The 18,277-nt window shown below is 37.1% G+C and overlaps 1 protein-coding gene across 1 annotated transcript; it reads left to right on the forward strand.

Annotated features, from left to right (window-relative positions):
- The first annotated feature begins 14,812 nt into the window (after window positions 1-14,812).
- Window positions 14,813-17,486, forward strand: LOC117316302 (ATP-dependent DNA helicase Q-like 3). The gene is given in 4 exon segments (XM_033870843.1): window positions 14,813-14,957; window positions 14,960-15,255; window positions 15,258-15,328; window positions 16,276-17,486. Coding segments are annotated over 4 exon segments (1,317 nt in total). The 3' UTR covers window positions 17,081-17,486.
- Window positions 17,487-18,277: the final 791 nt, after the last annotated feature.

Consider the following 18,277-nt stretch of genomic DNA (forward strand, 5'->3'; position numbering starts at 1 on the left):
ACTTCATAGTTCTTATAAAATAGCCCCACGGACAATAATATCGTGCTAAAAATCGGTATTGATATAATTGGCTCCTTCCAAACAGAATGCTCGCGTTCAACAATCTATGATTTATTGATATTCGAATATATTGTAACTTATGTAATTACTAATAAGTATCACGTTGTTGTTAGTCATTAATCACCTTCGAAGGGCATTTCAGTCTTTAGTTTATCAATTAGTCGACAGCAAGTTGATTCCACTTATTGAAGTGTGACGACCAGCCTCAATGCATCGCGTACAATAAATATTTTACCGTTTAACTCTATTTTCAGTTCTGTTAGTATTTATGCAAAAAATCGAACAATTATTGGCCGTTGGTCTTTATCACAAGATTTGTGTAATTATAACCACTTTTGTGAGTATATTCATACATTTTTACGTTTCTATTCGTTTCGGGTTTTGACCATTTAACTCATAATTTCTACACAGCGTTTTGGTGTTCTTATGACCTTTATAGTGTAGATGGGCCGTTATTCATGCGTTAAAATGTATAACTATCTGTTCAAGTCAGATTACCAACTAGAAAGTGTAGATACAGAACGAGTAAAATATACGTCTACGGGAATCATCAAGCGTAATGGAACAACGAATTAGATGCGTTTTATATTAAAAAGGCGCCTTTGTCAGTGCTGTATATAATAATCGTTCTTTCCTTTGTTGAAATATTTCATAGACTTTGTATTAGAAGCATGTGTGTTTTGGGAGGCTGCGGTATGTTCGTGTTATATCTACTTGTGATGGGCCGGAGCTTTTACTGACTTAAAGTGCTATCTCACTGAAGCATACTGCCAAAGACACCAAGCAGAACACCCCATGGTTTGCCCATTGCCAGTATAATGTGACCAGCTGGGTTGCTCTGCTGGATGTCTTCGGCAGTATGTCTCGATGAGATTGCACTATAAATCGGCAAAAGTTCCAGACTATCACAAGGAGACTTAACACGATCATACCGCAGCCTCCCAAAACACGCTGCAGGTAGGGCGTAAGAATTGTACCTGCTGCCCCCATTGCATGATCGTAAGAGGCGGCTAAATTTGGGATCTTATCTTTTCTTTCTTAACAACTTTCTTCTTCCTAATGTCTCCCTTGACAATGCCTCACTTTTGGCCTTTAGTTGAGCGTTCGCTGCTGTGAGGAAGGCTTTGGGTTCTGTACCCTAGCCGAGACATACCAGGGTCTTTAACAAGAGATCCCAGAGGGATCTTGGCGCCCACCATTGAATGATCTTCATAGGTTCCATGTCAGATTGATCTTTTCTCTAATTTTCCCTTCTTCTAAGTCTTACTAATCTGTGTAAATTCAGAAACAGCCCTCTATAGCTAGTACTTTTCAAACAAGGGGAAGCTATATATAAAATTTAAGATTTAGCGATAATGGCTGTCTGTCGACCATGTTGTTTTTGGATTGGTCCCAATATGCAAAACTAGGCACTGAGGGGAACCTACATATGAAATTTGAGAAAGATCCCTGGAGTCCTTTCTGAGAAATAGCGATAACAAACTTCAATTGTCAAAATCCAAGATGGCTGCCTGTCGGCCATGTTGTTTACCGATTGGTCTCAATATGCAATATGCATAACTAGGCACCAAGTGGATCCTACATATGAAATTTGAGAGTGATCCCTTCAGTACTTTCTGAGAAACTTCAATTGTCAAAATCCAAGATGGCTGCCTGTCGGCCATGTTTTTTTTCCCGATTGGTCTCAAAATGCAATATGCATAACTAGGCACCAATGGGAACCTACATATGAAATTTGAGAAAGATCCCTTCATTACTTTCTGAGAAATAGCGATAACAAACTTCAATTGTCAAAATCCAAGATGGCTGCCTGTCGGCCATGTTGTTTTCCGATTGGTCTCAAAATGCAATATGCATAACAAGGCACCAAGGGGAACCTACATGTGAAATTTGAGAAAGATCCCTTCAGTACTTTCTGAGGATTAGCGATAACAAGAATTGTTTACGGACGGACGGACGGACGACGGACCACGGACGCAGGGCGATTTGAATAGCCCACCATATGATGATGGTGGGCTAAAAATGGTAGTTGCTACTCCTGCTTAGCGCTCAGCATATTTGGAGTGGGACGACTGGTTCGCCCGTTGTCAGTATAATGTGACCGGGTGGGGTGTGCTGCTGGGTGTCTTCGGCAGTATGCTTCAGTGAGGTAGCACTATACATCGGCAAAAGTTCCGGCCTATCACAAGGAGACTTAACACGAACATACCGCAGCCTCCCAAAACACACATACGCACTCACCACACGCATGCATGTCCCACGCACGGGAGGCCGTCCTTAAATGACCCTAGCTGTTAATAGGACGTTAAACAAAATAAACCAAACCAAACCAAACCCCAAAACACGCATACGCACTCACCACACGCATTCATGTCGCACTCACGGGAGGCCGTCCTTAAATGACCTTAGCTGTTAATAGGACGTTAAACAAAATAAACCAAACCAACCAAAGTCTGCTCCTAGAACGATAATACCGATATGTCCACGAAATCGTAACTCTAATTTCAAATTTCTTCTGCCCTGCAGGTAGGGCGTAAGAATTGTACCTGCTGCCCCCATGGCATGATCGTAAGAGGCGACTAAATTTGGGACCTTATCTTTTCTCTTCTTTCTTAACAACTGTCTTCTTCCTAATGTCTCCCTTGACAATGCCTCACTTTTGGCCTTTAGTTGAGCGTTCGCCGCTGTGAAGTTTGTTTGGTTTGGTTTATTTTGTTTAACGTCCTATTAACAGCTAAGGTCATTTAAGGACGGCCTTCCGTGCGTGCGATATGCATGCGTGTGGCGAGTGCGTATGTGTGTTTTGGGAGGCTGCGGTATGTTCGTGTTAAGTCTCCTTGTGATAGGCCGGAACTTTTGCCGATTTATAGTGCTTGCTCACTGAAGCATACTGCCGAAGAAACCCAGCAACACACCCCACCCGGTCACATTATACTGACAACGGGCGAACCAGTCGTCCCACTCCTAATATTCTGAGCGCTAAGCAGGAGCAGCAACTACCATTTTTAAAGACTCTGGTATGACTTTAGCTGTTATACTTTTTGTTTTGAAAAACACGTCTTAACATTAACAAGTACGAACAAGTCAGTCAAATATTAACAGCAAAATAAGTCATTTTCTAATGAAACGAATGATTTATAGAAATATTATCAATACTAATACAAACACCAACCAATATCCTCATCAATATTTGTATTAAAGTCTGTACTGGAATCAATTTTGGTTGTTAAACTGTATCTTAACGTAGATCATCATCTTCGTTGGCTGCATATAAAAACTATTAATATGATTAATAAATGTATATACAAATGTTCGAATACTATTAATATTCATTAAATACATTTAAATTACATACCTTATTAACAGACTGTCTTTTATCACAGAGCTGCCACTTGTGTTTCTTCTCGAAGATTAATTACACAGAAACATTGGCTACACGAGCGGCCTCCCATCAGTACGACGTGTAGTAACTGATAAATCAACTACCCAAGGCTGCAATAAATTGCTTTGTGCCGACATGTCATACACTTTGTTATTGTCCATCTGAATGCCGCGGACATTCCGATAAGCGATGTGGCCTTGTGGCCTTGAATGAACGGGAATTGAAAAGCAAATGTTGTTAGAAACCGACATTGTATTTCGGGAAAGAAAGATACACTCGGTCCAGATATATCTTATTTCATTTGTAACGCATTCTAGTCGGAATCAACAGTCATTAGTTTTAGATGTATAAGCAAACGCTTAGTTTGGTTTGGTTTGGTTTGTTTAACGTCTTATTAACAGCCAAGGTCATTTAAGAACGGCCTCTCGTGTTTGCGATATGCATGCGTGTGGTGAGTGCGTCTGCCGGTTTTGGGAGAGCAAGTCAAAAATGTATACATTGCACGGAAGCTATTTAACACGTTATTTATTTTTTGTTTTTGTTTCGAATTTCCAATTAATAGTCAAAGACAATACATTTGTTCAAGTGTCATATATCCTGATGCCCGACATTTTGATATTGCACATTTCTTTTGCCTTTGAGGAAGACTTTGTTGTCTGTATACTGACTGAAACAAACCAAAGTCTATAACGAAATCCTCAGCGGATCTGGCATACTGCATCGCTCACATTATGTTTCTGTGATTATGGCAAAATTCACTAATCCAAGTTACATTGCAAATATCTCCCGACTTTTTGAGCATCAATTCAAATCAAATATGGACCAATTGCTGCCATTTTAGAATTTGTCCATTCTATTTGGCTGCCCTGCTGGTAAATCAGATTTGTACCTGCTGTCCCATTGCATGATCGTAACAGGCGATTAAATTTGGATCCTACCTTTTTGACACTGCCTCATTTTTAGCCTTTGTCAGTGTAATGTGACTGGGGGAGGCGTCCTGCTGCACAGGGTGTCGAACTTTGACAATGTTGGAGGATAACACGGCGAGATAACACGAACGCCGTGTAACACAAAGCGGTTTTACACTGCGCAGAATATCAAATTATCAAAGTCAGGATTTTAACCCTAACCCATATCAAACAGCTTAATTACATTTACGAGGGGCAATCAGAAAGTTCTGCAAGTAGTCATATAAAACTCAAACAAACATATGCAATTATCTAAAGTTTAATTTAATCCTATAAAGTATTCCCCCTTAACAGCAATACATTTTTGTAATCGTAAAATCCATGACCGGAACGCCGGAAAGTAGTCTTCCCTTGGTATACTGTTAAGACACTGAAATACAGCACTGCCAACAGCACTTCTGGAACCATAACGACGCCCAGATAACATTTTTTTCACTTTTGGAAACAGGAAGAAGTCACATGGACTTAAGTCTGGAGAATAAGGAGGATGGGGAAGCTGGGTGATACTCTCTTGTTTCAAAAAGTCTTGTACCAATTTACTTTTATGAGCTGGGGCGTTGTCATGCAGTAAACAGACATTTTGTATTCCTGTCTTTAGTCATTTCTTAGTGTAGAATTTCTTAACCTTTTGCAGTACAACGTCACTATAGAATTGGCCAGTAACACTGCGGCGATTTGGCGTTGGAATTTGTACAACATGTCCACTGGAATTGAAGAATATTGCATACAAAACCTATTTCGCGCTCTGTCACCTATTTGCAATGATTGGTCTTGCTCCTTTTCTTTCGATCCACATTTCATTATCAATATTTCTTTGAGGTCAAAGTAATAGATCCAGGTTTCATCACCTGTTACAATATTGGAAATCTTACGGGCATAATATTTTCTGTATTTTTTAAGGAGTTTTCTTGCCATTTCGACTCTATTGTCCTTTTGCTGTTGTGTCAATAAATAACGGACCCAACGCGCACACACCAAATTTCATAAACGGGGTTCATACAGATTTCGTCAAACCAAATTGAAGGCCTTTTCAAGGCTTTTTCAATGTCTTAATTAAATATTCAAGGCCCATTTTACCCGTCATCTAAGTCATCTTGAGAGGGAACAAGAGAACAAAAAGACAACTTATAACTATCCACTTGATCAAAATACAACTTGACATGGTAATTATTAACGTCGGCATAGAAAAAAGTTGAATCCGAATGATCAGTGGCCAGGGTTTCACTTATCCTAATGAAACCTTAATATTCAAGGCTTTTTCAAGGCTGTAAACCAATTTTCAAGGCTTTTCAAAGCGCAAGGTGAAATTGAAGGCTTTTCAAGGCCCAAGGTGAAATTCAAGACTTTCTCAAGGCCCGTGCTAACCCTGATAAACTGTCCCTGTTGAAATACCGACTGTTTTGGCCAGACATTGTAATGTATACATGTATCTGCCATCGTCGGCTACGATATTCTTTACAGCGGCAATGTTACCGTTTGTACAGTTTTTGGTCTTCTTGATCTGTAGCAATATTCTAAAGCAGTAGAACCATTATTGAAAATCTTCAACCAACGACAAACTGTACTCACGGACACCGCATATTGTCCATACACTTCACACCGTTCAGAAAATATCTTGGTTGCATGAACATTCAGACTGCCTCTTTATTTGATGTAAGCTCTGATTTCTAGCTTCTCTGATGACCTCATAATTACCACAAATATTGAAAGTATGTACGAGTTGACCAACTTCAAACGCTTGTAACTTTGAGATAAAGTAACGCACGTGCATTTTGAGCATACTCAAAGGTAGGTTAGGTATCGAACTATTGAAACGTGACGACTTGGTTATAACTTAGTTTTTCAATTCTATGGAAGCCCATTACTTGCAAAACTTTTTGATTGGCCCTCGTAAGTGTTTAGTGGTGTCATGATATACATTTGTCATTAATCCATCATTTCATCCATAAAAATATAACTCAAAGAGTCACAATCACGATTGTCCAGTAACACATAAATGTAATATAATTGATACACACATTCCGTATTTTTATAACCAATACCGCCATGATCGAAATAGGTCATTTGAAGCGTTAGAATGACGTGACAAAGTATTTTGTATTAAAGTATTATTGATTTTGTGTGAATTAGTGATAGGACTGTTTAAATGGGATATATAATACCGAAACTGTAAGTACACAATGTTGTCATCAAGTTTAGCCTTATAAATACTGATATTATTGTCTCAATATTTCCATCCTGAAACTTGCGCAGTGTGAAATAGGGTTCGGTTTCTAAAGGTTGGTTGGCGTCAGAACCACAATACAGCTAGAGACAGTTTGCTAGCTGATGTAATTTACTTTGCAAATGTGATATTTTGCTTTACGAGAAAAAAGAAATGGCTTCGCCTATCCGCTTCGGAGCAGAGGTGAGTCAAGAATCCTTTGTTTAGCCAGACAACAGGCATGTGACAAAATATGGTTATTGCGAGGATGATCTACGGTAATATTTTTTCGATTGATGTATCCCAGGGAATTATATTGTATACGTATATTTTATAAAAAGTTATTGAAAGAAAACCTCACCAAAACATGCCCTCTTGCCATGGCGTTGATCGTCCAACCAACTATATTTGTCATTTTCTAATAGTTTGAAAACGTTTACTGTTATAAAGTGCGTTATTTATAATCAGTTACGGTATATAAATAAGACCGAATAATATCATTATAATTCCTTTTGTAATATGGCTCAAGTGTTAATTTTCTTGGCACAAACAGGTTCGCAATCGTTGTCTCCAATCATGCAACGTATTACTTTGGACAAAATCTAATCAGAATGCCGGAAACAAACGATTGTTCGGCATCACTTTGTTTACAATATGGCAGACAAGATACCAAAACAACGTTCGCTATAATAAACGAAGAGGAATTACAAGATATTTTGAAGAAAAAAGACTGGGTGAACACCCCAAAAATACTTCAGGTGCATCAAAACTATTCCTGCCATATCTAAGTTCCAAAGGTCAATCTGCATGCTGTCTTTGAAAACTTTAGTCAACATGTTTTTAACAGGAGCCCTAGAATCTTTTATTCGTTTGTTTTAGTTGGCCATATTAACAAAAAAAAGTTTTACTGACGACGGGGCTGCAATTAGCTTAAACCGGTTTTAAAATAATAGTACTATACAATTATTGCCTTTTGTGTTTTGTTAAAACCAGTTAAAGCTAATTGTAGCCCCGTCGTCAGTAAAATATAAATCTGCAATATTTCCGGACTATCCTAAAAAGACTAAATACTAACATACCAGTCTTCCAAAACATACATACGCACCAGTGCTACCTCACTGAAACACACTGCTGAGTACACTACTCAGTCACATTATACCGACAACGGGTGAACAAAATACTGATATGCTGAGCGCTAAACAAGAGTAGCAACTACGGTTTTTAAAGACTGGTGTGTATATTAAGATGAAAGGTGTTAAGAAAGAAAGATACATGTAAGCTGCCAAATACAATGCATCATATTATATATAAATCAGGCAGGTCTAACCCCTCGGGACAGGGTTCAAAAAGGGGAACTATGCTCTAATTCATAAGCGATGCATAACCGACCTTGGCTTTAAATTTCAAAACAAATAAAAGGTCTTTACAAGATTGCTTATTAGTCAAGTAGTAAACAGTTAGATCATTTCAATAGCATCATGTGTCAATGTTTTTACTTATTTTACCTATAAGTTTGATTACACTTCAAGTATGCCAGTACAAGGAATTCATGCAGTGGCATATACTATATAGACAATTGTGTTTAATCCTCTTTATATAATGGTTCAATTGTCAGATGGCCGTTTAGGGCAAATAATAGCAAAATTCTTTGATGGATAATGTCGTTGTATGATCTGACCTTATGACAAAACAAACTACTAAAAGTACATATATTAGGATTAAGATCAATCGTTTTTAATCATTGAAGTTGACACAACCGATCCCAACAAAATTATATTGAATAAGAGAAATGGCTATGCTAAGTGTCTACTGTAAACAACATATTTTCTGTCTTCTAGCACAACGAGCACATCGGCAGTTTATTTTTTCGATCTATAGAAGTTTCTCATCTGATTTATAATCTTTGATAAAATTGAAATTGATACTTTCTTTACACTGGAACAACAAGCTTGCTTTATCCAGCTGACAAATGATGATTGATCTATTGTTTGCCAATAGAACAGGACAAACAAATTAACTAGTGGGGTGACACCTAAAGGAGTGTCACAGAAAGAATGAAGTGTAGTTAGGGAAGATAACTCTGGATGAGCATGAAAGACAGAAAAAAATAAATGCTGAGAGTGATACAGAAATGTCCGTCTTGAGTTCAGAGGTTCCATGCACGAGTCCTGGTTTACATCAAAATCGTTCAATGTCAATATTTCGACAAATAAGAAGCATCAGCGTGGTTATATGGCAAGAAAAACCGTGAGGTTGAATTTGCATCTAAAAGTTGACCGATTGAATTCCTCAATGTGGTTGCTATGGCAATGAATCCCATGTGGTTGAATTCGAATTCCCCTATTTACAAAAATGTACCATTTTGCATCCAAATCCATTGTCTAAACTTCGACAAATCAGAAACCTTGATATGGCAATGATACCCATGCAATGGAATTCGCAGTCCCCTAATACCAATATATACCATATACCAATGATAATCGAAATCAAACAATATCTAAATTTTTACCAGTCAGAGGCAAATAAGTCTGTGGCGGCCATCTTGGCTGACCGATCGGAAAATAAAAGATCAGTTGCAAACCCCATGACATTGAAGAACATTTGTGTCAATTTTTTTTTAAGTTGGCTACTAAATAGATTATTGGTTATCTTATAACACTGGTAACCCCAAAAACCTTTATTTCCTTTCCTTTAGCATAAATACCTTCACTTGCTCTTAATTTCCTCACTTTCACTTAATTTTCTGACTTGCACTTAATTTATTCCCGCGACATTTAAAACTCAAAAATACGTTTACAAATTAATACTGGCGCGAGGAAATTGAAGGTTTGAGGGTTACCACTGTAATAATTTTCACAATTCTTCAGTTTTCTGGAATATGACACATTAATTGATTATGAGACATCAATTGGCATCTATGCAAGCATACGTTATGGTCTCTCGTGTGTTGTTGTTCAGTGAGGTAGTCACCCACTACTATAAGGAGACCCAGACTCAAAACGATCCTGATTGCAATATATACACGTGTTGATAAAACAACCAAACAATCAACCCTAAGTTCATCTTAGTAACAGATGTACTCGCGGTATTCTAATCGATAAATAATTACATATACGATAAAAGATCAAAACAAATGTCATCTATATCATTATGATGTCAAAATCAGGGCTTCTAGGGACCACCCAACCAAATCGAAAATAGATTGTGGGTTTTTCCCGTTTGGGCAGAAGATTTAATAGGAAGGTGAATGCATCCGGGCCTACTGATTGGATATTTAGGTGACTGTTGACGTAACATCCGCCACCTCTCAATAAAATACGACCCTTTTTCAAAACCCTATTGTGTCCGTTCTATGAAAGATATAGAAAAACTAAAGATAAGCTTTTCTTCAGAACTATCTCTTCTTGTTTTGTTTGGAGTTTCAGATTTTTGGATTAAAACGCTGATTTTTAAGGACCTGTTAAACAGAAGCTACCGGTCAAAGTGACGATTTTGGCATGTTTGACCCAAAATATCTCATAAATACGAATTTCCACAGGGATACCAAATACATCCAGACCTAGATCGAGCCGAGTTTTACAACGGTTCAAAAGACCATCAAAATTGTATGTGCCATTTTTTCCGCTCCCAAATCGCTACAATAGCCGGCAAAAATGGCGAATTAGCTCATACTATCATTACGTTCCGTAAGGAACGATAACGAGTTATCGTCCCTTACTACACTTCATTCTTTACAAGTTTGAATAAATTCAAAAATAAATTTAAGATAAATTTTAAAATTTTAAAATAAATTCAAATAAATCTGTGTTTAACGCTGGCGTTGACTGGTGTGCATTTAACACTGGCCTGGACTGGAAAGCATTTAAGAAATTATAAATACATTTGAAATAAATTTAAAAAAAAAATGTAAATCGATTCAAATAAATCTGAATTTAATATTACTGGCGCTGGTCGGTGTGCGTTTAACACTGGCGTTGACCGGTATACATTAAACACTAGCGTTGACCGGTACACATTTAATACTACGTTGACCGGTATACATTAAACACTAGCGTTAACCGGTATACATTTAACGCTAGCGTTGACCGGTATACAATTAACACTAGCGTTGACCGGTATACATTAAACACTAGCGTTAACCGGTATACATTTAACGCTAGCGTTGACCGGTATACAATTAACACTAGCGTTGACCGGTGTACAATTAACACTAGCATTGACCGGTATACATTTAACAATACCGTTGACCGGTATACATTAAACACTAGCGTTGACCGGTATACATTAAACACTAGCGTTGACCGGTATACATATAACACAAGCGTTGACCGGTATACATTTAATACTAGCATTGACCGGTATACATTTATCATTACCGTTGACTGGTATACATATAACACTAACGTTGACCGGTATACATTTAACACCACCGGTCAACGCTAGTGTTTAATGTATACCGGTCAACGCTAGTATTAAATGTGCACCGGTCAACGCTAGTGTTTAATGTATACCGGTCAACGCTAGTATTAAATGTGTACCGGTCAACGCTAGTGTTTAATGTATACCGGTCAACGCTAGTATTAAATGTGCACCGGTTAACGCTAGTGTTTAATGTATAACGGTCAACGCTAGTATTAAATGTGTACCGGTCAACGCCAGTGTAAAATGTGTACCGGTCAACGCCAGTGTAAATTGTTTACCGGTCAACGCCAGTGTAAATTGTTTACCGGTCAACGCCAGTGTAAATTGTTTACCGGTCAACGCCAGTGTTAAATACATATCCCGTTGCACTTAAGGTGGTTCCGGAATTTCAATTTCCGGATTTCTTGAAATTTTGCTGAACAACTCGTACAACCCGATCGGCCAATTAGCCGGTGTTTCACGTGAACCAAGTCCCTGTGTAGAATGCGTTTCTGTGGTTTGTATCTGTTTTCCCGAATAAATACATGCAAGACATGAAACGGGTACTTTATATATGATACGAGGACAAAGAGTAGTGTGTTGAGATTTAGAAAATCACAAATACACACTGTTACTGAGAAAATAGAATGACGTAAGATTCTGGTGTAAAAAGGCGGGAATTCCCCAGGCGCGGGTTCCCCAGGCGCGGGTTCCCCAGTGCAGTGTAAATGTCGGAGTTACAGTCTTTCGATTATACGTACCCATGTGACCTTAGCGGAAACTGTTGCATCACGGACATGACAGGAAAAAGAACATAACGTACCACATATGTAGAAACATGATTAATTATGTATTTTGGATATAGATGTTTGTGATAAATATGTAAAAAAAAAAAAAAAAAAATGTAGAGAATTGTGTCTTTTGTATTTTCTCTGATATTGCAAAATTGTAAGAAATACTGGCCGTGACAGTAAAATTACAAGCAGCTCACCGAGCGCTACAAGTTCAATCAGACAAACAGAACAGACTTAGTAACGTCACTCCTGACGTACGTCCGTACATGTAATAGACTATCCGGAATGTGTGACCTCGCGGTACATAGTACCTATGTTTAAAACCCTATTGTGACCGTTCTGTGATAGATATAGAAAAACTAAAGAGACTGTTTTCTTTGGAATTATATGTACTTGCGATGTGTGGAGTTTCAATACGTTCTCTTTATGTGTCAATTCTCTAGGCCGAGTTGTGCAGAAACCAGCAGTCAAAGTGTCGATTTTGGCGTGTTTGTACTCAAAATATCTCCATAACTAGATTATTCCTAGATATACGGGATATGCCTGGACATACATGTAGATCACACCGAGTCTTATAAGTGTGGAAAGTTTTATCAAAATGTATAGAGTCGCTTTTCAGTTAGCTCCAGAAAGTCGTCTGAATTAGCCGCATGTACATTACGTTCCGTCCTTCAATACACTACATTCCACACATTCTTGTGACGTAACACTCGTGACGTAACATCCGCCACCTCTCAATAAAATACGACCCTTTTTCAAAACCCTATTGTGTCCGTTCTATGAAAGATATAGAAAAACTAAAGATAAGCTTTTCTTCAGAACTATCTCTTCTTGTTTTGTTTGGAGTTTCAGATTTTTGGATTAAAACGCTGATTTTTAAGGACCTGTTAAACAGAAGCTACCGGTCAAAGTGACGATTTTGGCATGTTTGACCCAAAATATCTCATAAATACGAATTTCCACAGGGATACCAAATACATCCAGACCTAGATCGAGCCGAGTTTTACAACGGTTCAAAAGACCATCAAAATTGTATGTGCCATTTTTTCCGCTCCCAAATCGCTACAATAGCCGGCAAAAATGGCGAATTAGCTCATACTATCATTACGTTCCGTAAGGAACGATAACGAGTTATCGTCCCTTACTACACTTCATTCTTTATTTAAACGTCTTCAAACTTCATATAATTTCTATGAATTTAATTAAATCAACTTATGATTTATTTGTTTCAGTGTGTATGTAGTTTTCTAATCATCAAAACTAATTAAACTGCTATAAAAATACAAAATTAGTACTATTATATTTTTAACGGTTCTTCACCACAAAAAATACCATCTCGGTTAATAACTGTCGGAAAAATATGACTAATTACCGGTAAGCAACACCCAACCAAAAGTAATTTAAACAGAAGTCAACGAAATACAAATATATAAAACTAACGGTGAAAAAGATATTTGTGTGTTGCTATTTTTATGCACCTTGAACAGCCAGTCTCATTTTGTTGTGGAGTCTCTTTGTAGTAGTTGGTTACTACCTCAATGAACAAACGAGAGGCGCGTCACATTCTATCAAGAGCAATAAGGGTAAGGGTGTCTTGCACAAGGACACAATCACGTCAGCGCAGACAGGTCCGTTTCTCAGCTTCCCTTATCTGTTGACAGGACGTTAAACAATAGCCATATTTGATTTTTAGAGTTACGTGCCTCTTAATCGGAGTAAAGAAACTTCCGGTTTACATAGAGCAACAATAGTTGATCTGAAAGTTATGTGCAGTTTTCAATAAAAACAATACGTTTGAGTTGTCAATAAAAGCAATTAATTCATTTGAAGGTACGTACCCGTGTATCGTGTTTTACGAGTTTATAAGCTACAGTTCGGGAACGTGATTGGAGTGGGTGTGTCATGTGTTACTAGATACCTAAATTTCCCCGAGGCATTTTCTTACACATGCCATCAGTTCTTGCATCGTGTATCAAAGCGCGATATGTTCGATATACGAGGGCTGATTGATAAGTTGTGAGCCTCATATTGAAGGATATGAATTTTGCCGAACATATTGTGTTTTACAACATAATCGTCTTTAGTATCTATATACTTTTGCAAGCGGTGTTTAAGGACCTCTTAAATGACCTTAGCTGTTAATAGGATGTTAAACAAAATAAACCAAACCAAACCAAATTAAGGACCTCAATGCCACTTTTATAGAACTCCTTTTCTTGACTGTTCAGAAAGTCATCCACTGCATGTATGAGGTCATCATCAGACTGAAAGTGCGTGTCTGAAATAGTTGTTATAAAAATAAATGATAATATGATGGAGCGAGATCAGGTGAATAAGGCAGATGTTCAATGAATTTAAAGCCACAATCGTGAATGGCAGCCACGGCAAGGACAGACTTGTGGATAGGAGCATAGTCCTGATGAAATAACACGTTTAGTAAGCTTTTCGCGGCGCTTAAGTTTAATATTTTCCCGTAACTGCCTCAGTGGTGAAGAATAGTGTTGGCCATTGATTGTTTGTTCCTTTTGGAGATAATATATCAGCAGAATACCCTTTCCATTCCTCATTCTGATTGCATGATCCTCGGTCAACATGGAATGTACTCTACAGGCTATATATCTTTTTGAAGACAAAGAATTTTCAAATATTCTTCATCAACTATACAGATTTTAGGTTTGGTTATTTCGGTTTTATTTGCTTAACGTCCTATCAACAGCTAAGGTCATTTAAGGACTCCCGTGTGTGCGTATGTTTTGGGAGGTTGCGGTATGTTTGTGTTGTGTCTCCTTGTGATAGGCCGGAACTTTTGCCGATATATAGTGCTACCTCACTGAGTAAATAGTCACATATGTTAACGCTTTGTTTACATTTCAAATGGATATCGTTGAGGAAAGGAAATCTGGACATAATTACACTTCTAACGACGGGAACATGTGATTTCCTATCCAATTATCCGGTATGTTACGTTAAAAGGAAACTTTATGCGAGTTCGAAATTAGCGAAAATGGTCACCAGATTAGAACTGAACAAGATAGCGAACGATTATGAACCGGGTCTGGTGTTAAAAGACAAACAGATTGAAGCTTTGGAATGCAAATGTAGTGGAAACTGTGACTTATTGGTTAATTTACCTGTAGGCTATGGCAAAAGTATTTTCACCTGCTACCGAAATTACTTGTTGACACTCCGAAGCCTATCATTGTTGTTGTTTCAACATTGAATATCATTCAAAAAGACCAGCTGGAATCACTGCGGAAGCATAGCATTTCAGCATGCAGACTGGACATCAAAACTAAAGTGGACGAAACCACCGAGACTGTAGATTGTGTAAATATTGAACAGTATGATGTCAAATCTGATGTCCCTCTCACAAAAGTAATCAACGGGGAATATTCTATTGTATTGTGTCATCCCGAGGCTCTCCTCAATACTACCGATGGAAAGGGTTACTGTCCAATGACAGATTTACACAAAATGTCAAGGCTGTTGTCATCGATGAATGCCACATTATCCAAAAATGGTAAGTGAAAGAAGTTCAATTAATATATGTTGGTTGTTGTAAAACAATTTTATTAAGGGATAATAACTGATCAAAACTTCCACTTATGAGCTATTTAAAACCACCCACTTAATACAGTATATTAACTGCATGTCGCATGTAGAAATCACCACATACACAAGATGTTTCCATTACATGTTCTTTATTGTCCATCACAATTTTCTGGCATTTGTCTGCAAACATTTTAGAAAAACACTCAGTTCCTCACAGACAATATATTTAACAAATCAATTATTCATGATAAAAATAATCAAAGAATGATCAATAATAACATTTTGATAATAATTTAATTGCATTCAATTAATTACATTAAACAAATTATTCATACAATTACATATACATGTACTCATTCATTTCATGTACTTTCAGATTACATATAAACTTATATACCTGTCATAAAATACCCTGTGAGTGACAGTATGTTATAATACGACAACAGTATTTAACGTTATCTACTACCACAGTATAACTCACCCTAAGTAATGTAAAGAGAGGTGTTCACCATTACATTTTCTTGTTGTGAATAGATTTCAACATACTGTGATAACAAATATACAAGTGTTCAATCGCACACTAACAATGTGAGTAAATGCACATTTCAATATTATAAAATACAACATAAATACAATTTACTAGTCTATGGGATTCGATCTCATAAGTACGAGACTTGGATTCAATTATAAAGCTACGATGTTATCCATTACACCATCACATGTGTTATCATATACAGGTAATTAACATACTCATAGACACTTGCAATGAGCTTTATATCTATAAATATAATTCACCACATATAAATAGAAATCATCACAAATACATGTATATCTAAAACGAATTTATGTACAATAGGATCTAATGGTCTCTGTATCTAATAGCATTACAGTTGAGCATTACATTATCATTTACAGGGGTGAAGAATTTCGTACTGCCTTTGGAAAGATATCAAGCTTAAAAGTGTTCTTTCCTTTAGTGCCTTTCATAGCATTAAGCGGGACCTTGACTGTGAAACAGAAGAAGGAGATTCCAGCTTTACTTCATTTGAAAAATTTTAAGTTAATTGAATACAGTCCAGACAAGAGGAACATCTTCCTTGAAAAACACAGGAAGGAATCAAGTGAAGACAGACTCGGAGAGTATGAGAATATTGTGTATCCAATCTGCCAGGAACTTTTTGATAAAAAGGAGGCTTTCCCTGTCACACTGATGTTTCTGCCTGTGTTTTATATGAGTGAAATTTTAATGCATCTCAATAGTTTATTTGGAACAAAATCAATAGATGATGCACTTTACAGTGCACTTTGCTCCGGGCAAGATGAGTATGTGATTTCAAGAACAATTAAAGACTTAAAAACAGACAATCCTAGGATACGATTGGTTTTGACAACCTCCATAGCAGGAATGGGGTTTGATCCCAGAAATGTGACACAGGTTGTTCACACTTGTCCACCAAGGAACATTTCACAATACATGCAAGAGATTGGGCGTGCAGGGCGCCGGGGCCAACCTGCAAAGGCTGTTCTGTACTATAATAATCATGACATTGCCAAGAACCTTCCAGGAATCTCAGGAGACATAATCAATTACTGTAAGAATGATACAACATGTTTAAGAAATGCAATATTATCCATCTTTGGATTTGAAAAGGATGAATCGATTACTGTCACAGAGTGCTGTTCTAACTGTAAATCTCGCTCCCATGAAAAATCAAGCTGAATCAAAATCCTTTCCATGTTATGGTTTATTAGGATTAAACCAATAGAACATGTATAACCTATTCCTTTGTATCTACTTCTGTAACACCAACACATCTGTGTTAGTATTGCCTATCTGTAAATTAATGTTTATCAGATAATCATTTCTATCAATTATCATTTATGTAAATATTGGTGTGGTTTAGTCAAGTAATGTTAAAGTCTTCATATGAGAGAAATTGGTACAGATGTGAAAAAATCTCTCCAAAATGATGAACTTCATATATACAGCAGTGTGCTGAACTACTGGTATATCAAATGGTTTTAAAATGTAAATTTAGTCTTGCTATATATACAAAATGTATATGTACATACCATAATATGATATTATTGATACAGGTGTGAAGAAATATCTCCAAATGGTGAACTTCATATTTACAGCAGTTTGTTGAACAGGTATATCAAATGGTTTTAGTCTTGCTATATCTACAAAATGTAGAATGTATATATACATAGGGAATAGGAAATATATGAAATATTAAAGGTAACTGTAATCTCTGATAATATTATTATTATTACAAGCTTACCGGTTATAAGTATTTATATATTAAAGTATTTAAAATGCTGAAGTATCCATCCACGTAAATATGGTATATCATATACACGTCTCTTCCAGAAGGTAGAAAGTTGTAGTAATTCAAACGAATCAGTGGTGGATACATTTATTATGAAGTGTTTACAAAGGGATACGATAGTAACGTGACCCTGGGGTCAGGGTCTGCTGAGAGTAGCCAGATCACACCTGCAGACCAGTCAATTTTAAACAAAGATGCACCCTGTACATGAGAAGTACAAATATACTTGTTAGAACTATTCCGTGAAGTAATTCGACTATGGTTGAGAAGATGACTTATTTATATGACCATATCCGTAAACTGTAAAACGAAAGTAGGTCTTGCCCAACTACATATAATGATAGGTTACGACACGATAGCTATGAATTAAAACAGTGTTACTTTCCATTGTAATTTAGCACAATGGTGTCTCAAAATTGCGAAAATAATCCGGTTATGTTCAATGGTCTTCTGTTTTTATTATCGTCGTGTTTTCTGGGTCACGTTCTAATAACCGTCGCCACGAAATGTCATACAGCTAATGGACCGAAGTGTTATCCACTCCAAACCTCAACTTATCGACTATAGATGCCTGATTCTATAGC

This window comes from Pecten maximus, chromosome 18 (genome assembly GCF_902652985.1).
Source record: "Pecten maximus chromosome 18, xPecMax1.1, whole genome shotgun sequence".
NCBI classification, from domain to species: Eukaryota; Metazoa; Mollusca; class Bivalvia; order Pectinida; family Pectinidae; genus Pecten; species Pecten maximus.